This window comes from Anser anser (genome assembly GCF_964211835.1).
Source record: "Anser anser genome assembly, chromosome: 1".
Classification (NCBI taxonomy): domain Eukaryota; kingdom Metazoa; phylum Chordata; class Aves; order Anseriformes; family Anatidae; genus Anser; species Anser anser.
The window spans coordinates 139,586,778-139,610,905 of record NC_139720.1 but is presented as its reverse complement, the minus strand read 5'-3'; the positions used below and the strand labels follow the sequence as shown (position 1 = coordinate 139,610,905).

At 36.5% G+C, this 24,128-nt stretch overlaps 1 protein-coding gene across 3 annotated transcripts in view; it reads right to left on the bottom strand.

The window, feature by feature from the left end:
* The window catches only part of HERC2 (HECT and RLD domain containing E3 ubiquitin protein ligase 2), a 111,567-nt gene that overhangs the window by 30,704 nt on the left and 56,735 nt on the right, over window positions 1-24,128 (bottom strand). For all 3 annotated transcript variants that reach the window (XM_083805733.1, XM_083805734.1, XM_083805735.1), the window contains 30 exons: window positions 23,317-23,464; window positions 23,026-23,222; window positions 22,572-22,802; window positions 21,757-21,892; window positions 21,045-21,188; window positions 19,124-19,266; window positions 18,657-18,924; window positions 18,359-18,501; window positions 17,164-17,262; window positions 16,901-17,069; window positions 16,664-16,789; window positions 15,804-15,912; window positions 15,515-15,654; window positions 13,739-13,929; window positions 12,875-12,980; window positions 12,610-12,701; window positions 11,859-12,034; window positions 11,262-11,373; window positions 10,190-10,271; window positions 9,943-10,086; window positions 9,316-9,406; window positions 7,669-7,846; window positions 6,766-6,847; window positions 6,512-6,683; window positions 4,508-4,652; window positions 3,623-3,848; window positions 2,398-2,569; window positions 1,650-1,836; window positions 737-877; window positions 190-381 (listed from right to left, as the gene is read on the bottom strand). In XM_083805733.1, the coding sequence (XP_083661859.1) occupies window positions 190-381; window positions 737-877; window positions 1,650-1,836; window positions 2,398-2,569; window positions 3,623-3,848; window positions 4,508-4,652; window positions 6,512-6,683; window positions 6,766-6,847; window positions 7,669-7,846; window positions 9,316-9,406; window positions 9,943-10,086; window positions 10,190-10,271; window positions 11,262-11,373; window positions 11,859-12,034; window positions 12,610-12,701; window positions 12,875-12,980; window positions 13,739-13,929; window positions 15,515-15,654; window positions 15,804-15,912; window positions 16,664-16,789; window positions 16,901-17,069; window positions 17,164-17,262; window positions 18,359-18,501; window positions 18,657-18,924; window positions 19,124-19,266; window positions 21,045-21,188; window positions 21,757-21,892; window positions 22,572-22,802; window positions 23,026-23,222; window positions 23,317-23,464 (4,542 nt within the window). The remainder of the gene's footprint in view (window positions 1-189; window positions 382-736; window positions 878-1,649; window positions 1,837-2,397; window positions 2,570-3,622; window positions 3,849-4,507; window positions 4,653-6,511; window positions 6,684-6,765; window positions 6,848-7,668; window positions 7,847-9,315; window positions 9,407-9,942; window positions 10,087-10,189; window positions 10,272-11,261; window positions 11,374-11,858; window positions 12,035-12,609; window positions 12,702-12,874; window positions 12,981-13,738; window positions 13,930-15,514; window positions 15,655-15,803; window positions 15,913-16,663; window positions 16,790-16,900; window positions 17,070-17,163; window positions 17,263-18,358; window positions 18,502-18,656; window positions 18,925-19,123; window positions 19,267-21,044; window positions 21,189-21,756; window positions 21,893-22,571; window positions 22,803-23,025; window positions 23,223-23,316; window positions 23,465-24,128) is intronic.

The following is a 24,128-nucleotide window of genomic DNA, read 5'->3' as shown; positions in this document are numbered from 1 at the left end:
TCATATAGTATTTCCATTAAAATCATTGAGGCTCACATACCTGAAGTTCAACTCTAATTTTCATGCTTAATAAGCTTCTCAGTAAATCAAACTACATTTACAATACAAGACTACATACAATACAAGAAAAATTTCTAGTAAGCGAAGAATAAAAAGGACAGTTAAAATGCAAGATAAACAAAACCTGACCTGTGGGTAAGCTGTGCCCATGCCAGACAGAACAGCTGAGAGAACATCTCTTCCCTTTTCACCTGCTCGGTTGGACACAGCAAGCTTTAGCAGGTCAACCATGACTCGCGTGTCATCTGGTACTAAGAGACTAGTAAATTCATCCAAGTACTGAGGTTCCGGGCCAGATACTTTACTTTGGCTTTCTACGTCCTACAAAACAAAGATTGCAGGAAGATCGACAGTGCAAAGATGAAAGAGGCATCTCACCGAATCTAAATGCGGTAATTTGTCTGAAGAAGTCTGAAGGTACTTTAAGACAATTTGTAATTCTGGGTTTACATGGGCCCAGAATTAGTCTACTGTTAAACCTGTTTCTCATGCAGAAATGCTTTCCTAAAACTAACCTTGTTCAGCTTTGGAAAAGGAAGTAATAATAATTACAGTCTTTTAATATACTTCAAAAATGCAGTCATATATAGAATAACTAAAAGTACTAAAACAGCACAAGTGCTCAATAAAAACACTGAAAGGACTTAATTATTAAGAAAGGCATTGACAACATTACTTCTTTGGTTTTTGTCATGGTTTCTGCAATAATACTGGCAGCTCCAGGATCATCTGTGACTGGAATGAAAGGACGGGAAGAGGCAGCAGCAGCTGAGGGAGTTACAGCAGATGGCGTCACAGCATCTTCTGAAGAAACAACCTAGCCAAAATGAATAGTAAGTAACAAAGGCTGCAATAAGATACTGTAAATCCTTTAGGAGTCTAATTATTTGTTTGAAGGGTTTACGTTCAAAGTCAGCAGCAATTCAAAAACAGACAAATTCAAATACAACAGATTCACTCCCTGTTTTTCTGGCTTCTATTTTATATTCTTGTCATGGCAAACCAGCCCTGACCCCTGCAAATGCCAGCTGCTACAAAAACACAATAAAGCATGAGTGCCTGCAGAAGAGTCTGCAGTGCAGAAGACAACCCCAAGCACTGCATGTTAAAAGCCTGGGAAAGAAAGATCTTCAGTAGCAAGCCTTTCCTTTTTTCTGCTTCTATAAGCAGTTGGGCATCAAGAGGGTAAAATTTCATTCAAGCTCTCCTGTCTACATTCATTAATATAAATTTACGAGTTATGTTCCATTAAGTAATTCTCGAAGATTCCCCTAATCCAGACTTTTTTTTTAATGATCAATCCTGTAAAGTTACGTTGATATCTGGTCAAATAATTAATATTTTAAAATCAACTTTAAAATACTACAAAAAAATCATAATTGCCTTTTAATGACATACTACATTCTCAAAGTTCTCAATTGATTTCAGTCTAAAATCTTAGTTTTTCCAAATCTGACACACACAGTATACTCACTCCAGAGATCATAGTACAAAAGAATTGTTTAATCTCTGCTACTATCAAACTAAATACTGAGCAGCATTTTTCAGCTTTACTGTTAAATGATGTTTGAAAATTCAGTTGATACTACCTCCCCTCTCCTGTCCTGCCATGGATTTGGGCTCAGCCTCTCTTCTATATCTCCTACAAGCATGCATTCATCTCCATTTGCAGGGCTCCCTGTAGACGTGGCATCTGATGGGGGGGCTGGCGATGAAGAGGGACATTCTACTGGTGCAATCATACTTGCAGGCATCAATGCTCCAACAACTGCATCCCTGAAATCATTTAAGACAGATGAACATAAACCTAATTATACTCCCTTGTTGAACTAGAAAAAAAATATTAGCCTGTCTTAATAAAATAACCAAAGGTTTCCAGGCTCTGGAATTTACAGAGTAGTTTACCTCCATCCTTCGAGTCAGATGGTTAAATGCTGTTTCTTAAGACCACACTATTTTACTAAGTTCCTCTTCATAAATTTTAGCACAAATACTCTCTTCTCTACCAACAAGGAGGGCACAGTAAAGTTTTATTATTCTTTTCACCCTGTCCCCCACTGCTTCTTCCACTTCATCTATCACAGTTTAGTTATGCTCCTTTTACATGGTTTACTTGAGCATTCTTGAATAAACAATTGTTTTTCCCCAGGTACTGGAAGTTTCTCATTCTGAAGAAACCATAACATCATAAAGCTAACAGGAACATCAAAAGATAATTTCAATGAAGCTTGGCCCCATCCGAATTGGTAAAACCATTTGTATTTGACTCAACAGGCACTAAAAGAAAGCAAGCTATATCATTCACTGCTTAAGACACAAGAACACCTGAATGCCTACCTGGCATACATAATTTGTAACGCCATCAGAATATGAGATAGCGCCTGCTGTTTGGCAACATTCCCATCAAGCGACAGGAGAATCTTAGCAAGGGAAGGGCGATTCGGCTTCGAACTGTTTGCACCACTGATTTTGTTACTGGCAGCAGTAGAATCTGCATCTGAAGGAACACCTGAATTAAGGAGAAAAAAGAGAAAGCAAGCATGTTTTATATTTTATTTAATTTCTTGGTAAATCATTAAAGATCACATATTACAGTGTGGCTGAGGCTGTCAGGGCCCTCTGGAGGCCACCAGGCCCAAGCCCTGCCCCAGCAGGGCCACCCAGCGCAGGCTGCCCAGGCCCATCTCCAGGCGGCTTTGGAAGGCCTCCAAAGAGACCCCACAGCCTCTCTGGGCAGACTGTGCCAGGGCTCCATCACACAGTAAAGGTGACTGTAAATCTAAGTCTACAGGAAATTTTTAAACTGTGGTTCCTACAGCTGCAATATTAAAGTCAATACTGAGGCTTTTCAGCAACTGCTTTTCATAAAATGAAGTGTTCCAACTTGTTACTTAGTCACAAACAATAGGGTAATACAGATAAATATTTTCTCTATTGGAATCTAAAACAAGTTTTTCTTAAACAGAAATTTCCCCAACATTAATATTTATTAGGTACCCTTGCAATTCTAAACAAATATTCTATTATGTAGTTTTTGATCTTGTTTTAAATATCCTTGTTTTGAAAGAAATTAATTAGCAAAATACTGGTCCTTTTATATTCAACACAGAAACATCGCTTTCTTGCCTCCCTAATTCTTAGTCACTTACTTTAGGAACAAAAAAAAATTAACAGTAGCACAGAATTTAAGCAAAAGATAATGTAAGAAGACCAATATTACAGTAGCATCCATCTACTATTACCTTCATAAAGCTCTATCCCAGAATAAAGACAAAGACTTTGGGTCATTTGATAAAGTTTGCTGCATTTTAATTGCCTGAAGAACAACAAACATTCGAACTAATGTTACTTCTGAACAAGCCCTTTATAACTTCCATTTTCAAGAAGAGGGTTTGTTTTTTAGGGCAGGAATGTTTTTTGTTCATTTTTCTCCTCTTTTTGTCTTTTGTTTTTTTTTTTTAAAGACACTTTTCTTTTTGCACTCTTCTATCAACTGTTAAACCACAAACACACAACCAACTCTGCAGTGGCATAAAGAAAACATAAGGCAATGAATACGAACCAAGATAAGAAGCACCTAAAGGGTCCCTCGCTGTCTGGAAAAGTACCGGTTCATGAACAGATGGTGTAGCTACATCCACTGTTGTCCAAGCTACACTGTGGGAAGATCCACAAGCAACCCGGGTGATTTTCTGGCCTTCCAAGCCCTGTACAAGAGTGGGCTTTCTATTGACTGTAGTCGTTCCATTGCCTTGCTGCCCATGGTCATTGTCACCCCAAGCGTAAACCTGCCAATAAAGATTTTTATTTATTACTTTGTCTCACTGATTGCCTCATTTAATTGTTTTCTTTAAAATTTCTGCAGATAAATTTTAGTGATTTGTATTATTAACCCAAGATAATTTATAGAACTTATTGCCATGACTAATTTTTTTTTTAAAATAATGCAGGAACTACCATACATTTAAAAAATCAAAGCAGTCCTTTACCAGGTGATTCAAAAATTACTGCAGATTCATAAATCATCAGTTGATACATAAATTATTCAATGTTCACAGTGAAAAATTAAAAGAATCAGTTGCATATTAATTACACTGGCGATCTCAATCAATACTATGATAATGACAATGCTGGATCACAGCAGAAGCAGCTATCCAAATACTATGACTACTGCTTCATTTTAAGAGTGAGAAGCAAGAAAGAGATCGTGTAGATAATCCACAAACTAAGAGAATACAGCAAAAACTACTAAAGCAACACTTGAAGTCCAACAGTGATACGGAGGGTAATGTATTTTAAGTTATAATAAATGCTTATATTTATTCAGGACTTTAAAAAGCAAATAAATATAGTGAGAAAATTTTCTTCTATTTAATCAGCACTGATGCTATTACAGTGTTCTTCAACAATTTATTTCTTTCTGGATCAAGGATAAAGGGAAGCATACCTGTCCAGTGTCAGTAACGGCTAGACAATGGAGCGCACCTACTGCCACGTGCACGATCTTTTTACCCCTCAATCCTTCCACTACTTGCGGCTTTCTGACATGCACATCAGTACCGTGGCCTAGCCTGAAGTAATCTCCCTTACCCCTAAAACAGATAGAAAAATAAAAGGACAATTACACTGTTCGCACATTCCCTTGTCAATGCAGTTTCCAAAATCAATAATCCTCAGTTATCATTGGGTAAATGATACATGCTCATCATATGTATATGTACACATATACAAAGGGTACAAAATATAACTCTAATACTAAGACCCCATTTCTTTTCACCTCAGTATGGAACAGGCATCATTTATGACTACTTTTTCTATATATTGCAGCTGCAGTTGTATACTTACAAAATTCATTTGTTAAGTCTGTTTGGACGAGCTTATACTATTGAAGATGCACCTAAAAATAACAGACCATTTACCAAGCTGACTTACTTGAAAAAAAAAAAAAAATACAAAAACTATCATGTTCGCAGAACTGAGATTTTTCACACTACTGCAAGCCTCAGTATAGGTTCTCAAGCCTCCATAGTCTATCTAGTCTTGTAAAATTGTCATACGGAAGTTAAAATTTCACTAAAAATATACCATAGACAAAAAGTAACAGACACCTTAGTATCTCTCTAATAATGTCAGTGAAGACGAAGAAGACAGACTTCTTCCACTGTGTTTTTAGTAACCATTCACTCAGTTCTGCAGCTCAGTACTACCAATACCAATTTCTCAACAAAAGATGTTACTGTACATCACATTCACCTCCAGTGTATTATTGCCTACCTAAAGACACAACACAGAAGTTACGATTTTGCCCTCAAATCGATACAAACTCATGAAGATCAGGAAAGTGAGAAGGAATTCAGTCATCCTAAAGTACAGACGTGCACAGCAGAAAAACAAAAAATCTCATTGTAATCCTGTCATGAAATGTCATAAATAGCTGTAGGTTTTATGACTACAAGTAACAGTGTTAAGACAAAGAGGGGGAAGGAGAGAATGAACAAGAATTCTGCAAAGCATTCTTAGAGACTTCCAAATTCCCTTTCCTCTTACTCCTTTTGTCACCACAGTAACTTAAAATATGGGGAAAAGTGAGAGAGATAAATACAGCTTCCAGTAGCCACTCAGAAATGACAACTCTCCTAAAAGCATTTCTCCCTTTTAAGAAGAGAAGCAACTTATAAAAATAGAAGTTTTGTGGATTTCTCTATGTATTATTCATCAGTCGCTGATATATAAAACAAAAACGATCATTTTACATCTTCTTGGCTTTGATATACATCAAACAGGTCATGGCCTTATTACACAAGGATGGGATAAGACCTTGAGATGGGTAGGGCTCTGAGGTTGATCTGCCACTCAGGAAACTCAAAAATTTTACAAAAGGTTTATAAACTTAAAAAGCCAGGTTTGTGTTCATAACAAAGCAGAAGTCAACAGATAAAGAGAAGAAAAATAAAAAGGATCGTTACTGACAACTCAGTGGCTTTCTGAGCAGCAATGAACTTTGCAATGTCCCATGTGCTTCCAACACAGTCCTTTCCATCTCTCAGTACTAAGTTACTCCTATTTCCTTACTTTATTATATCCTTATTCTATTTTAACTGTAGGCTACATACTCCGTGCTACAATTCTCATATTCTCTTTTTCCCAGTCTGCTCCAAAGTCTAAAATTAACATTTCTTTGCATGCTTCATTGTTCCTAAGAGGGAATGATCTTCCGCTTCCTCCACTAATTCAGTGAGACCCAGGCATCCTAACAAAGTACAACAGACAACTCAGCATGCTACAAGACAGTAACTGAACAGATCAGAGCTTGTCACAAAGAGATTCCAATCTAAAAGACGAAGTCAGCACACGGATAAGGCAGAGATGGGGTTAAGATGTACAAAGAGCAGTAAATACAACACATACTTAGCAATTACTTTGTTAATATTTTCCAGCATATTTAACGTACCACGTCCATACCACTCCTGACTTGGTCAGTGCCAACGAGAACTGTGCACCACACTCAATCTGACAAACGCCTTGGCCGTTTAGTCTTTCAATGTTCTGAGGAATGTTGCATCCTTCACTTCCTCCTCGGCCCAGTTTTCCAAAATCACCATCACCCCAAGAAAACACCAAACCTAACAAACACCAAACTGCAGGTCAAACAATGATCACAGTATTCCTACGTGCCAGAAAGCTTCTGGAACAAGACATTCCTACCTTCATCTGTCAAAGCGAGGGTCTGAGCATCTCTGCTTCCACAAGCAACCTGAATTACTCTGTGGCCAAGGAGCACTTTAACCTACAAAACACACACAAAAAAAAAAGATGTTTCAAAGAGATTCATTGTATTTTAAAACTTGTACAAACATTTTCAAGCTCTTACAATTAATCTTGTTCTTTATGTCCAGCCTGAGCATGCCATTTAGGAAAGCTTTAATCAAGCCCTGCTTAGTCAATATCCAACACTGCTCAGTGACAACAGTAACTTCCAGCTATGTGTCAAAGCAGATGCATGACACGAATGTTCAGAACAGCACAAGCTGCTCTGAATCATTTTCCGAGACATAGCCAGAGAAACTGGATCAGGTTGTTCAGCCTGGAGAAGAGAAGGCTTCAGGGAGACCATACAGTGGCTTTCCAGTACCTAAAGGGGGCCTACAGGAAAGTTGGGGAGGGACTCTGTCAGGTAGTAGAGTGATAGGACAAGGGATAATGGCTTTAAACAAAAAGAGGGTAAGTTTAGATGAGATATTAGGAGGACATTCTTCACTCAGAGGGTGGTGAGGCACTGGCACAGGTTGCCCAGAGAAGCTGTGGATGCTCCATCCCTGAAGGTGTTCAGGACCAGGTTGGATGGGGCTTTGAGCAAGGAGTCTCTGCCCACAGCAGGGGGGTTTGAATTGGATGATCTTTAAGGTCCCTTCCAGTCCAAATCATTCTGTGATTCTTGGCCTTTCTGAAATACCTTGCATCTTATTAGAGGTATGTGTACCAAAACCTAATCAGATCACTCAAAAATGATGTCTTCATACTGCTTTTACAGTTTTGGCTTTGCTTTACTTTTATCATTTACTAAACAAACACTCGCATTTCATCAGAGATGAGAAACATTTACTTTACCATCTTAGGTTTCAGCTGTGTAGTATTATCTCCATGTCCTAGCCTTCCATATTCTCCAAGACCCCATGTATACAGTTCACCACTAGAGGTAATGGCAGCACTGTGGGAACTGCCACAAGCAATATCGCGGATGCGTTTGGTTTTCAATGCTTCTATCAATCTGGGCTTATCACAGTTCCTAAAGATAGTGAGTAAAGAGTACACCATTGCATCACTTGTGAGAGTTAATCAATACATCAAGCTCTATAACCTAAAAAAATATTTGAGTAAAACTAACAGTAACCTGAAGATAAAATAAAATGCAACTTATGATTCCAAGATTTATCCTGTAGTAGCACCACACGTTTTATATTTATACTGTTTTAAGGTACTCCAATGGTTTTGTTTTGATTTTAATTTTTTTAAGCATGTACACTGCAAAACTTCGATGACAAAACTAAAATACCAAAAGGATGAATCAATTAAAAAGCAGATAAAGTGAAAACTGATATCCTATCATTACCCAAGGTTGAGCGATTTGTTAGGTGTAATTATTTCTCCACCCTGATGACACAGAGCAGACAATAAGATTAAAAGATGACATTTTCATCCCAATTTTGCTTGTTAATAAGAGAGAAACCAGAACTGGAATTTATTGTCAGGCTTCTGTAAGAATACTAGAAACATTTACTATTCACATCATAACAATATACTTTGAATTTAGGGAAGAGTTTCAACTCAAGAGGGTTTTCTAATGTTGACTGTATCAGAGCCACTATTCATGTTTTATAAACACACATATGGCTTTTGGAAAGTTAGCTCCCAACAAATGCCCATGGTAAGAATTCCAAGTCTCTCTGTGAATACATCACAGAAAACATGAGGCAGTTGAACAATGAAATAATACTGCTCTAATCTGGACTTCTGTTTTTATAGACTTGACTGATACACACCCCCCCCAAGAATATTTGTGTGTCATCATATATTAAACATCTGAGTTGAGCACTGTCATTTTCGATGTATTCTGAGCAACATTTCAGAATACACCAGAATGATAAACAAGGATTTCTCCATTGCTTATGTCTATGTCTTTTTTCTTTCAAAACTTTGTTCCATGTCGCATACAATCCTGACAAATCTAAATTTTCCTTACCATTGTCATGTGGACAACTGAACTGTCTTCTACCAAAAAGTAAGAAACTTATTTCTGACTAAAAAGTTTGTGATTATAAGTCTAAGAATAGGGCTACAAAATAGTTGCAGACTTGCAGACTGTTACAGCTCAGGAATGTAAAACCACTACAGTTTTACACATCAGGCTAGATCAGTAATCCTTATCTCATAACACTAACCAAAAACTTCATGTCCAGAAGTATACTTTTTCACCAATAACTTTCAAAAATACTAATAAAGACTTTTCTACTGAATATATCATTTCCAAGTATTAAATTAAAATTAATTGAATGCTTCCTTATTAAATGACTGAAACTGATACAAATTCTGCACTGTAAGTTGTCATACTCCGCTGAGAAAGTCTTTTTGGGCACAATTTTTTATTCCTATTACATTAAGAACCCTGTAATTGTCAAAGGTGGTGGTTAGTCGTGCTATGACATGCAATAGCAATGCTCTCTCTCACTGAAACACAGATAAAATTGGTATCCTTACATTCGACTGAAGTGACCAAGTTTTCCATCATCTCCTTCACCCCATGAAAATATCTTTCCATCAACAGTTAACGCCATAGCATGCCGGCCACCTGAAAGTAAATACAAATTTAAACACTGAAGCAGGCAGAGGTCTAGCAAAAATCTCAGAAATTTGATACTGATTTGTTTCTACAACTTATTTGTATGAGCCTTTCTACCCAACACATGTTAGCCACATTCTAAGCAGCTTTTGTATGATTTAATTTAAAACACAAAACAATTGTGAATGTAGACTTCTTGGCACATTAAAAAGAAAAAAAAATAATCACTTAATTTGTTATTTTCAATGCTGCAAGGAAAATAAAAAACAGTATCAAACACCCTATTTAGCAGTATTCAAAAAAAATGAAAATACTTTCTCTGGATCAGACTGCAAAAACTTTTCCAGCAATCAAGAATTTGGGTATGTTCAAAATTCAGATTTTACCATAAAACTTGCAGAATTTAACACTCTCTACTTATTAAAAATAAAAAAATAAAATGAAATATGCTGGGGCATCACAGCACCCAAGAAACTGAGAAACAATTTCTATTTTTAGGCTTAATATGTTCTGTTCATGTATGTAAGCATAGCAATAGCCAGTACCTGAGTGAACAGCCACCTTCTTTACAACATAGTTACTGAGAGCTGTAATCTGGCGAGGAATAGGCACAGTTCCACTAGATATTCCTAAACCCAACCTTCCATTTGTAGCTTCTCCACAGGCATATACTTTACCCTCTACAGTCACTAAAATAGGGAAAAAAAACAGTTTGTAATACTGTTAATGTTTTGAAACTGGAAATTTATTTCTGCTCTTAAATACCCAATACGTATTTTAAACTTGTATTACCTGCAAAAAGGCTTTTGGACCCTCCAGCTACTTGTACAACATTCAAGGCAGACAGGGTTTCAGAAAAGGAAGGAACCTTTATCTAGAGAAGACAGGAAATAGAAATTATTACAATACATTTTAAAGTTTTATACTTTTAATAGAAGAGCTGTTCTTAAGTGATCATCCACTTAATCTGACAGCTACATTTAAGATACATGAAAATTCTCTGTATTATTCAGACGGTTCACACATCTGTTAATATACATCAGGCAAAAGACAGAAACCAAGAAAAGGCACACAATACTGAAACCATGATAAACACAAAGCCTGAGAGAAAATGAAATGGGATAAAAACAAGGACTTTTTTTTAGGATAGTTTTCTTGAGAAAATCCAACTGAGTGCAGAACCGAGCCCATAGCCTCATGGAACCTCATACAACTGGCCTTGGCCCATGGGTCCAGCCTGTACACAACACTTTAACGTGTTTTTTAGAACTGAAATTAATGCCCTTAGCATACTTCTAAGATTAAAAACTCAGACTGATTCAATACTCACCATGCATCTCCCATATTACATCGTATCAAAAATTATGTATAAGCAGTTGCATACAGACCTGAATTTCCTTTCAAATGCACTAAAATGTAATCAGGTTACACTAATGAAAAGATTAGAATTCAACTTCTTTTTCTGATTAGTGAACCAGCTCCGCTTACAGGTAATGCATAGAAAATTTCACTATTATCTGCACTTAATACATGCAATAAGCTCAAAAGGAACAAAATATAGAGAGTGCATTACAGAATTTTAAGATAACTAGTTTATCAACTAAACCAAATAGTTAAGTGGCTACTAAAAAAAAAACTAGATTTCAGAGTAACAACCAAAATGCATATTTGCTCCAATATTTCCATCTAGCATACATCTACACTTCTTAACATCAAAAACCCAGGAAAATCTACCCGTGATAGATACTGGTAATAAACTTGAAATTTCTAATTACGTTTAAATTAAATTTGAGTTGTGTGAGACTTGCACATTTTATTTTTGCTGCTTCTGTTTCACAATAAAGTGTTAAAATCACAAACATACCTTAGAACCCTTTAGTCCTCCCAACTGATCTTTGTCATTCAGTCCCCAAACAAAAACTTTGGTCCTTATTGTAGCTGCCGATTCCAGCCCAGCTGCCTTCTTTCTAACAAGACTGGGCATATTTAGGAAAAAAAAAAAGTCAGTTTAAGCAACCGCCATGCTATAACATATGCATTTTTTTATCTACCGATTTTGCATATCAGAACAGTTTCAGTATCCAAACTGTATCATCACAGTTGAGAGGTGGCTATGAAAAATAAAAATCAAAAAAAATAGAATGTGTATTCTCACGAGCAATGGTAAATATATACATGCTACAATATGAAGTATGAATACATCAAGTTTTCGGCTAGGATTTGAACTCCAGGTTGAGAAGCAGCATGAGTTGTACAAAATACTACCACCTTACCAGTGTGATAATCTTAAACAATGTATTTATTCAACGAATGACCTACCTACAATTCTGGCAAAGATACTGATTTCTTTTTCTGCTATTCAGTCTAATTAAGATGCACTGCTTACAAGTAAGCATCTATATATTCCATCCAGGAAATAAGTCTCTTTATAATTCCCCCCTCCCCACCTACAGTTACCTACCTCCCAGTGTTAGCTTTATCATCATCCTCTTCCTCATTATCAGAAGCAAGGAAAGGGACTGCAGCCAAATCCTCATCCTCTGCACGTATACGTCCCAGTATGCTGAGGCCATGTATTTTGCAATCAATTCCAGAGCTCCTGCACTGCTTGATTGCAATCTCAATATACCTGTGATACTAAGAAGAAAAAAAATAAATTGCCATCTTTTGCATCCTATATAGCTTTACAAAACTTAGGAAAGACTTAGAACTTTTGCTTGATTTTTGTAACCATTAACTAAATGAATTTGTAATTTCAATTATTTAGCTTTTCAGCACTAAATAATTTGTAATCTAAGACAAACATGTGGCCTCGTTGGTTTAATGGTTTCACTTCCAATCTAAAAAAATCAGTACTCATTCCTTCTTGTTGTTACTGAAAATGATCAGAACTACCACGCAAAATAAAATCATCCACCAAAGTGATCCCCAGATTTAAGCTTATTGGGAGGCCACCTTGGTTCATAAGTATATTGATTTACATCACAAAAAAACTAAGATATATGACTGCTGAAGCTATTATAGAGTTGCACTGTGGTTACAGTAAAACTTATCAGAATAGTTAACTTTACAACTGCCAGAAATGCTTCTCAGAGAGGAAAAGTAAAATACCATGCTTTAATAATAACAGCAGTTCTTTTGATCCATCTCTTGCAACAAAACATTTTTCAGTTGCATACAGGAATAATTCTCTGAACACAAAGTTCACTTACTTCAGTACAATCGCTGAGAAGAGGCACTGTGGTATCTGTAGGATTTATGTTGATTGTCTTCAGCTCTATAAGGTTATTTAAGGAATTCCCCCCTAGAAAACAAAACATTGAAATAAAAACATATTAAAATAAGGAGTTTGTGTCACAAACAGGCACTACACGTGTTGAATAGACACACAGACTACACTGACTGAAACCAGATAAATACCTACTGTTGGATGTACAAAAATGTATTTTTCAAGTTTCTCAGAGTGCATTCACATACCTGAAACTACAACTAAAGAGGGCATGTAACTGCTGTCTGCAGGGTCCACTACCATCTTTAGTCTGTGAACAAGAACATCTGGAAAAATCTCCAAACGAATCCAGTGCTAAGGCAAAGAAAAAAAAATAATTTTCAGATGGTATTCACAGAATCACTGTATGACTTAAGAAGAGTAAATGTGTTTTTCAATAAAGAGTGAGAAAACATTCTCCAATGGTACACAACATCTGCAACGCGTGGAATCTGGGCAGTCCAACCCCCAGGGAAAGAGAAACAGTCGCAGCAAGCAATTGATTTCACTCAAGAGCAACACCATCAAGAAGACTGAGAAAACACAATGCCCTTGGTGGTCAAGAAATGGGACACCATAAATCTTTGAAAGAAACCTAGATGCAAATGAAGCCTAGACTGGCCACAAAGTAGCACTGTGGGCCAATAAAACCATAGACTAAGAAGGAGCACAAGTGAGAAGTAGCCAGAAGAGTTTTATTTAGTAAGAACATTAATGCTTTTCCTCTTGCAATAAACTCACTTAAGTAAAATATAATCAATATGATAAAAAACGTTAGTTACTACACTGAAAAGGCTACTGCAATCATATGACCAACTACAGAATAAAATAATTACCCTGTATTTCAAAACTCACAAAAGTTCCTTATAATTTACAAGGAATAATTATAATGATGAAGCACAGCTTTAAAAATAGGCACACTTACTATGAAGAAACACAGCTTTGTACTTTGTTTTTACTACTTCTCTATCTTACATGAAGGTAACAAACAAATCTATTAGCAAAGTAAGGTAAACAGTTACCCTCTTGAGAAGAAAGCATGCCAGAATAAACCAGTTAGGGTTTCAAGTTACCTTTCCTTGTGAGCCAGAAGACTGCCAGCACTGCTCACTACCATCAATAAGCCGCGAAGCCTGATTCACAGAGGATGAGACGTTCAAATTCTTAACTATTCTTGACCAATCATCCAGTAACATTCCCCGCTGGCTACTATGCCGTCTCTTCAGCTGTTTTCCAGAACGTCCGCAAAACACTGGAGACTGACCTGCGTGGTTAAATGAAATTTTAAGCATGTACCTCTCAGGGAAAATTATTTTAAATAAATCCGTAAGCAATGTGAAAGGAAATAGAAGAAATCAAAGACTTCAGACATGTGGTCTAAAAGTAGAAGACACGACACATAAGCACGAAGAAAGCATGCCACATATATATGGTAATATTATTCATGTTTAAAGGGCATTGCTTGAAAATTATTCCTTTTTATGAGTTCCAAGTACTCTATCTGATGACAAGTTCTCATGCCTGTCATTTGGGATGTCACACCTTCTATTCTTAGGATTGATTTGTACCAAGAAACCATCCATGAATTCGTAAAAAAATGATTATTAAAAAATTAAGGAAAATTGCTCTAATATCTCTAGGAATGTAAAACACTAAGAGTAATTCTGAAAATGTTCCTTCCTTTTGAAATATAAATCAAAGTTTGATGGTACATACACTTCAAAACACAGGCCCACAGCATGTGAGTTTTGTACACCACCACAGAACATGAAAAATACTCAGCCAACCCTTGAGAGAAATCCTTTACGGGAGAATATGCATCTAAGTTTCATCACTCAAAAATTCTGAACCTTAGTCAAGAACGAGAAAGGTTAGAGAGCTGCCGTTTTCCTCCTTGCACAAGCCCTTTACTGATGTTTGTAGCTTCTAGTAAGCCTGACAAAAATATTATCAGAACTTCTCTAGCCTACACCCAGTGCAATGGGCAGGGTTACCAATACACAACCATGCTAACTGATTTCTTAATGGGAAGTCTTTCTTGCCCTTTCAAGAGACCATGATATAAATACAATGCATGTTCAAGATCTCTAGTAGGGAATAAGTTTTATTTATTTTCCAAACTAATCAGGCTGGCTATGTGTTTAATCTAAAAGCCAGCATTGCCTTGCAAAAAGCTAGATATCAGACTGATTTTTAGATGGCTGGGGAGAAAAGAAATAAAAGCCGGTTTCTGGTATTAATAATGATGCAAAACCCAAAAGTTTTGGAGTTAAAATGGTTTCAACTGTTCTTGTCTTCAAAAGTTAAAAATTCTGATGAGTGTTTCAAAAGGTCTCCCTTTCTTGTAACGGGCCATTCTTATAAATTATCCAGAGTCTCCAAATCATGGAGGAAGCGAGGCAACAGCCATCACACATTGCTAGGCAACACTATTACAGGTCAATAGAAGTCTAAAAATGAATCTTAGATGACGTATTTCAAGTTTTACCTGCTGTCATGAGGATCTACTCACCTACATTCGAACTCACAGCAAAAGGCAGGAAGATTAAAGAATTACACCATTTTGGCTCTTGGTGTAGCTAATAAGTCAGTTCTAACAAACAGTTAGTTGTCAGGCAGCCTTTTTTAAACTTATTTAACAGTACAACAAAAGCTTAAGGGTTGGCATTTTGGCATAGTTCACCACAAGCAATTGCTACAGCACTGTGATGTGTTAAAATGTTTTGCTGTCTAGAGGGTGAGTCCAACCATTAGTTTCATTATGATACAATGCTGACGTTTAAAACTTTTTACAACAAATTCATTGCATTTTGAGTAAACCTTGGAAGCATGTGTATTCTGAAACTTACCTGGTTCATTTATTCTGCCAAAGGTATGTCGGGTATTATGTTTCCTGGTTTTAAAACAGGTTTCACAAAAGTCAAAATCATCACAGTTTCTGCATTTGAATCTAGGCCCATTGATAGGAAACATCTGACAGCCATCACACCTGATTTCACAAAAGGAGAAAATATAAATACACTTCTAGCAGTTTTCATTACAGAAGCTAATTGTACCAGCAGTCAAGATAATGGGATCAAGACAACAAGGCCAAATAATAAACAATATACGTTAAGCAAGACATAATTCATCACTCACGTGACTCCAGGATGAATGCTGGGGACCAGTTCCATTTCTGACAATAATCCAGTCCAGTGAGATTGCTGAGGAAAGTCTACAATGACATCTTTTCCATTGGCACTAAAAGCTGCGACAAAAACATACAGAAAATAAAATGTGTTACAAATCTCTATGAAACAAAGCAGAGTCCAGTGCTACAGTCAATATCAGACCAGAAAAAAAACAGGAGTCACTTTCATAAGCAATTTTTTGTTTTAATGGAACTATATATTAACCTAGTCAGATAGTTTGGGAAGGGGCAGAGGGAAAGGGAGTACTAAAGATTTCTATAAATAGATTATATGTTTAAATAGAATATAGATAAAAATATATTTAAATTTCTTGACTCTGCATTATGAAGGGAGAGAGTATTTGTAAGCATAAATGAAATGACCAAAATCCGTACCTCTTTAAAAAATCGATGTATACAGATTACTTCTGTAGTATCAATTACAGGTTCTCATTAGTGTACCTCACTTTGACCTCACTTTCACACAGAGTCTTCAAGTCACATTTACTTCTTAAAGGGAAACCATAAGGATAAACCTTTGTGGTTCATCCACACAAAGCATACATGAGAACTACAACTGTGCAGGAAGCTGCACAGATTCTTAAGATCTTTACCAGATGTGAATGCAGCAGCTCAAAAAAGGGGTAGCCTCAGAGCGTATGTCCCTAAACCCATCACAGACATCACATACATTCTATTCTTATCATCAGTAAGAGAGAAATCACAACAGTGTGATTTCTAAGCATGTCTAAAATATTCTGTCCTTACTGCAGAAAGTCTGTGTGGTTTCCAATTTTATCTCCCATGCTCCAGTTTGAATATACATTACCTTTGACAACTCCCACACTCCGGTGAGTAACAGATCCCCATTTGTATTTGGGTGTGGTAACAGAGGTTTTCACTCGCACTTTGTCACCTATCTTGATATGAGAGGCAGAACTCTGTGGTGGGAAACCTAGCAGTTGCAAGAATAAATGCACAGTAAGTACTTTCTTCCACCCCCAAAATTAATCTCCCTTAGCATATCATTCAGGCTTTTTATTAAAAAGGTTATCAATGAACTTACCTAAAAGCTCGACGTGGATATATCTGACCCAGTAAGTACCACCTTTTTGCTGCCAATCACACTGTACATTGAGGTCATGCAAGCCATCTCTATCCAATTTAATAACTTTGCCAACATCTCCTTCGCAAACCTCCTCATAGGTTCTGCAGCACCTAACCATCATTCCCACCTACAGAAAAAGAAAAATAAAATGCCAGAGCTCTGCAGAGATGTTTGTACCAGAAGGAAAGTATTTTCCATATAGTTTTCATCACCACGCTTACCTGAATATTCTCTCTCACATACACAGCATAATCATCATTACTTAAGAAATCAGCTCGCTTCTTATAGGTCTGGCTCTCTGTTACAACAGCACCATTTGACTGGAAAAAAAAATCCAAGATAAACATATAACAGTTACAAAATTTGTTTTCAATTCAGATAAATAGAATTGTTAGCAGAAAATGAAGATAATCCAATAAAAAACAGTATCATATCTAAGTTACATGCCAAAATGGGAAAAATCTTCAACAAGTCAACTCTCTACAGGGCTAGCATTTATGATCTACTTTAAAGCTTAATTTCCAGAATGACTTGCCAAGCTGTAAATTTTCAAGATTTGTGGAAAAAAATCTGTTAGTTGCTTGTATGAAATCTGCTTGCCGAAGAGTATTGGTGCAAAAAGGATTTGTGAGTAATCTACTTCGCCTTACACATACACATTCACATTCCACTCCTTAGGTTGTGTGTTTGCAGAGGAAAAAAACAAAAAAAGTATGTGAATAGTAGTCTCTTACTTAGACTACATTACTTTTTTTTTGTTGTTATATAATAGAATCAGATTTTAAGTGTTCCGTTACAAAAACAAGCTGACGAGATGGAATATCATTCCCTTCAAGATGTATTTTTTAAAAAGATGGAGAATTACTGGATTCCTGATACAATATGAATGTTTAGAAAAACGTGTTATATTAAAGCCATCACACTCAAAAGGCATTTTTTTTTTTTGCCAATAACTGAAAACAGTTGTTATAAGGAAAAGGTAAGTTATTTCACTGGCATCTTTTTGCCATTTATTCACTAATTCATTAGTTATACTTTATTGCTAACATTTTACTTTTATTTTCAGCCAAAGGAAGAAAAAAATATACCAAAGGAGTCCTTTACAAATACTACTCTACAGCAGAGACTAGTTTACATGAAACTGAGACTAACTGTAGGGAATACCTAGAGTTACTGATAGTGAAAGATAAACCTGCATTCCACTCCTCCTTCTTTGCTACTCATACATACGTTTACAGATTATTCTTGAGATCTTTTATGTTATATTTTAGAAACTTATGGCCAACGTGGTCTTCTTTTAGTCTTGAAAGCCTGGGACAGCACAATGTTCTTGAACTCTAACCGAGTTCATAAAAGGAAAGAATCACAATTTACAGTCAGCTAGCATTACTTACTTTTTAGTAACCCAGTACTTACCACGGGGCAAGCAGCTTCAACTTCTTCGACCTCCTCTGTTATTTCCTCATCTGAATATTCATCAGAGATAGTATCAGCATCAGAGAGATCAGTAATTTGAACATCAGGGTGATCCAACAACCAGCCAACCAGGGCTTCCACTCCTAATACAGAAAACAAATGTAGTCTGTTACTGAGGGATTCTCTAGCATTCTTAGGATTGTATCCAAACAGAGAACAGTTGCTCCCTTGTTAAGTAGCATTTTAATCGGTTAGCAAAATCTCCTTCTAACATCCTTAAATTAACTAAATGAAATACCTGGCAACCCAGAAGCGCTTCCAGAGGTTCCAGTCAGAGATTTTAGTGCAAATTCAATGTTTTTCCTGGGAAATCCCATTTCCATAAGTTGAACTACAATGGGAAGGGGTGGAATTGGAGACTGCTTGCGTTTCTTCACTTTCGTGGGCCGGATATGCTGCACTGTGATGGGTGTTGTAGCCTCACTAGAGCTACAGTCTTCAAACACTGGAGTTGAAGGATGTGTAGACTCTACCGCCAGATACTGGCATACTGCCAAAGCAGCAGCCTAAGTGAGAACAAACTTTTTAGTCTAAGTAAAACAAGCATACTTAGTATAGTTTATATGTGCACCTGAAATTAAACATTATTTACTAAAAAGGGTCCGGTGCCACTTTTTAACATATAGCTTAACAAGTTTCAATAGGAATGTGATTTAGAAAGGGTTATTTATTAAGTTAATTTTTAGCAGAAAAGACAGACTCTACCTCAAGCTCTTGTTTGTCAAATATTGCTTTCACAGGTGATGGTTGGGTAGCAGCTGTCAAAAGTTGCTGTAAAAGTATCATGGGAGGCTGAGGTCCTTCAGGAGACATATCTCCTATGTCAGGAGAGGCAGCTGCTCCATCCTCTTGAAACAAAAACATTATTTTAACCAAAACCATGTAATACCAGTCCATCATAGGACTTATTCTGGAGCCAGAGTAAGTCATATCAGTAGATCAAACATATTGTTACTTCTCATATATTTCCTCTCCACAGGAAGCACGTGTTTAAGATTAAAACATGCGTGCTACACTTCCGTACAAAAAGCGAATGAGAAAATTCTAGATCATGAACGTTAGTTTTACAAAAATTCACTAGAATATGTCTAGCAGAAACTGCTCAAGTAACTTGTGAACCAACCTTGTTACAAATTTATTATACAGAGGTCCACAATAAACTACTTTAAGATAGCTAACAACCTCCTCTCATTGATCCCAAAACCATGGTACCTACTTGCTGGACTAAGTCATCTCCTTCTCTAATACACCTCATGGGAAGAGCTCCCAATAAGTATTCACTGCCCCTTCAAAAGAATATACCTTTTCTGAATCAACTGCCTCTCAATTCTGCCATTTTTATATTTTACATTAGTGTTGGCATAAACATTCATGTTTCCTCAATCTTTACTGTGGTATTTTAGAAGTGTTCTCACTCTTAACTCCAGAAAAAAAAAATCATATTTGAAACAATAACAGAGCAGCTACAGTCATCATGCACTTAATGCTGTCTAGGTTTTTTTGCTTGTTTTTAATTTTTTTTTCCTGCCTTAAAAAACTGACGGTAGAAGTAAAAAAAAAAAAGTTCAATTTCTGTAAGAAAACTGATAATTCTGCTGACTTAAAATTTGGTAACTGAAAATAAAACTAAAAATATACAAACTGAACAAACATATTCATATATTTAAAGATATGCTTCAGAAGTTCCCAAAAGGTTAATATAAACTAGAAGGGAATTGATAACTATACTGAAGGACGGCAGAGCTACTTCCTTTATTTTTATGGGTAAAATGAATGTACATAGAAAATTAATTCAAGTTAATTAAAACTATAGTTCCTTAAAGTCCTCTTGAGGTTCTGCTCAAGATGTTACACCTTGGTACCTGTTGTTCCGGAAACTGCAAAGCATTTGAATTCAAAGGACTAGTTAAATGACATTTCATACTTTAAGCTTTGAAACATAAAAAGCAAACACTGCAAAAACGACGTAATACTTTTTTTTTTTTAATAAAGAAATTCTGGTCTAATACTAATTATAGAAAACCTACGAATTTAGCTAACTCCAATATTTAAACTTCAAACACTTGACCCACTTATTTTGCAAAGCCAAAGTTAAAAAGTCGAAGTGTATTTGTGATGGACACACTCAACTCCTGCACGTGACACAAGTCTTGCTCGGGCTTATGAACCACAGTAGGCCTCAATGTGACTATTTCCTAAACTGGACAACTCATTAATAATAAAGCACCTGGTGAATGCTCACAGCCATGACCACAATCAAAAGGGGTACAAGCCCCAAAACAGATGACCAACTGAAAACCCTTACAAAGAAATAAAGAATTGCATTCAGAGGTCAAAAACAATGCAGTAAGACTCTACGTTTGACTATGAGCCAATCATTTTATCCTATAAATATAGCAGTCAGAGAAAGTTTAATCTCAGCTCTCCTTGCTGAAGCAGCAGGGTGCATGTCAGAGATCTCCCCTTGGGTAGGGATGCCTCTCAAGGTTACTCCTCAAGGTCGAGAGATCCTTACTGTGCTTGATGGCGAGTGAAACTTAAATCTTTAGAAGGTACTTAATTTATATTAATAGGTGCTCTAACACCTAAGCAAACAGTAACACACTCAGATTGCATTTCCAAATACCTGCAGGATTTAACGCACACTCCTGAACAGCTGGCTGAGATAAGATCTGCCGTAGTGTATCCTGATGAGAGAGCAGAGCTCGGCCTGCTTTCAGTATGTACAGCTTTAATTGCTGGCATCTCAGCAGATCCAAATCCACTTGACCTATCGGAAACATAAAGCAGCCATTAGCACTGTGAATCTTTTGTGTTACAGAAGAAAGGCTATATTCATACAACCTCAGTCCAAAAATCAGTTTACATCTTAACTCTGTATGAAAACTTGTGAAATGCTATTGAAGTATGAGTTACTTTGGACTGTACCTGGATTAGAAATTTGCACACATTCTGTGATGTATGATATTAAAAACACCACCTTCCTGCTTTTCACACCTTGGACAACCATACAGCTCATATATGGTACAGTAAGTGCAGTTAAGATGCTATATGTAGGCAACAGTTCAACCAATTCAACACAAGAAGACCAACCCCAAACCATATTTACATTTCCTCACCTAAGTGAGAACAGTATTCCACCTGCAGTGCAGGGAAATTCTTCTCTTAGCTAAACTAGTCTCATAAGTGCGTATTATTCAATGTCAATTAAGAAAAAAGGTAAGGTTACAGAATTATTTTTTTTTAAATATATGCTTGCTCTTAACAGTATTTTTCCCAGAGAGTATCAAGCCCTTTAAGAAAACAAAAGCAAAGACAGCAAAAGAAAAAAAATGTACCTGAAAGACCCTGATTGGGAGACTTCATTCTGTGTTTTTCTATTTTACTTCCAGCCAGATTTACTAGTTGAGCCCAAATGGATAGCATAGGTTCAGTGAAAGGCAAGTTGTTTACATTAAAAGCCACAACTGGAAGCTGCAGACAGGGAGAAGAAACAGACAAATACAAAAAAAAAAAAACTGGTAAGCATTTTACAAAATTCTACAAAGTCATTCAGATGTTTGTATCATTATTAACTGAGGAAGAGAAAAAAGTAGTACCTGGTCAAGAACAATAAAACAAACAACTGGAGAGGATTTCTGTTCCCTATCAAGCTCCTAAACTTGCATTTGTACCACATAATCCCAGACATACTTAGTGAAGAGGCAAGACAGTTAAAGCAAGGAAGAACTACGGTCCCTGAAGCAGACCAGGCACTTCGGCTGTGCTTTCTGTCAAGTCATGTTAACCAGTTTGAGATTAAGATTCAAGTGAAAACATGTGAGAGTTTCTACATTAGTTAGCAAATAAAATGAAAGACAAATAAGCAAGCTGTTCTCATGTAAGAGATATAAATCATGTTGTCAGGACTTGGAATTCTACAAGTCGAAAAACTTCAGCTCAAATACCCTCTCCTCACCTCCCCAACAAATGAAGGCATTAAAGACCCAATAGAGGCTTGCATCAGTATCATCTTAGATTAGCATTCAGAGCATTGCAGATCTTGAATGTCAATGTATTAACCAATGAAAAGATTTTCTTTGCACCAAATTGAAGTTTAATTTCACAAAGCTATACCTTTCCCTGTATTAAAGCCTCAGTAAAACTAACTTACTGGTTTTAGTTGGTTCAGAGGGCACACTCTACATGTTCGCATGTCATAGAACTGCACGGTGATTTTCCCTTTCGGGGTGATGCGTGTCACCGTGCCTTCTCCAAATTCGTCATGAACCACTTGACCACCCAGTCTCAAGCGACTGTCTATGCCACCGATCACGGCTAACACTGCCATTAGGCCTCCCACCTCTGGATTCTCGGTGTCAGGGAAGTAGTCATCCAAAAGAGCCTAACAAAGAACAATAAAATTAACTGTAGGGAGAAAACATACTTCAAACTGCTTTAGAATACAAGGTCAATTAAACATACTTCAATTTAAAGATTACGAAACAAATATATATATACACAAACATAAAAAATGGTTTCAAAATTAAGCTTAATATTGTTTACATTTATTATTTCAAAATAAATATTGCTATAAAAATGAGCTTATTTTAAAACGTGGAAACTACCCCTTCTGACTGTTTTCCTGCAAAGATGTGGGTGATGGAGGTTAGCTGAGAGTTGATGTACTTGTTTATGAGTCCATTCCACTGGCTTAGCGAATGGAGTGTCCTCAGCAGTGCCACTATCTCTTCTGCTAAAGTACTACTGTGAGTTGCAGTTAGAGATGCTTGGGGCCTGGCCTTTCTCCTTCTCAGAGTAGATTCTGAAAAGATGAAGAAATTGCACAAAGTTATCAATTTAATGCATGCATTTCCTATTAAAAAAAAAAAAAAAACACTGGGGAAAATTCCCTCTACCTCTGAGTAGTGGGATATCTGAAGAACAAGTACTAAGCAGGCTGCCTAAAAAACCAAACAGTTTTTCCACAAGAAATTTCATGTCTCTCGCTCGTTCATTTTTATCCCAGGATGGAAGTACTGCTTTCAATAAATGTACAGCAAGAATCTAAAAAAGAGAACAAAATTGTTATTCCATTCTAAGTCCCCAAATATTACGAAAATTCTCAAACATTAAATACAGAAGAATATTTAACAAGTTAGCCTTCCTTTGCATTTTTTTTTTCTACAATACCAATTTCTCTCTGGCTAAAAAACTTACAGAGCTACTGATTTTCTGTTCATTTTGCTAAGGAATGTGTTAAAAGAAATTGTGCCAGTTTGAAGTCAGGAACAGTTCTACTGTCACATTTTATAAGTGAATCCAGCCTCTGCAATATTTAAGACACAGACAAACACACACTGGGAAACAATGTGACAGACTAAATCACATTAAAGAAAATCTCATTAAGAAAAACAGAAATAAAGAATGGAAACTGTTCCGACTACAGAACTGGAACTTAGCACTAATATGTATTTCAGAATGAAAGTTTCCAAGTGTTCTGCAATGAAGGTATGATAATTTAAAAAAATATGAAATGTAAAGCTGAATGATACAAGACCGTAAAAAACAATCAAAGTGACACCCAAGAGTATTTACTATGTAACTAAAGCCTCTGAAACAGTGTAAAAAGAACAGGCTACCTCTCTAAAATCTAGACAATTCTGCGCTGACAAGGAACATGGGAAGGCACAGCTATGCAGTACCAGAGAACATGGGGTTGCACAGTCTG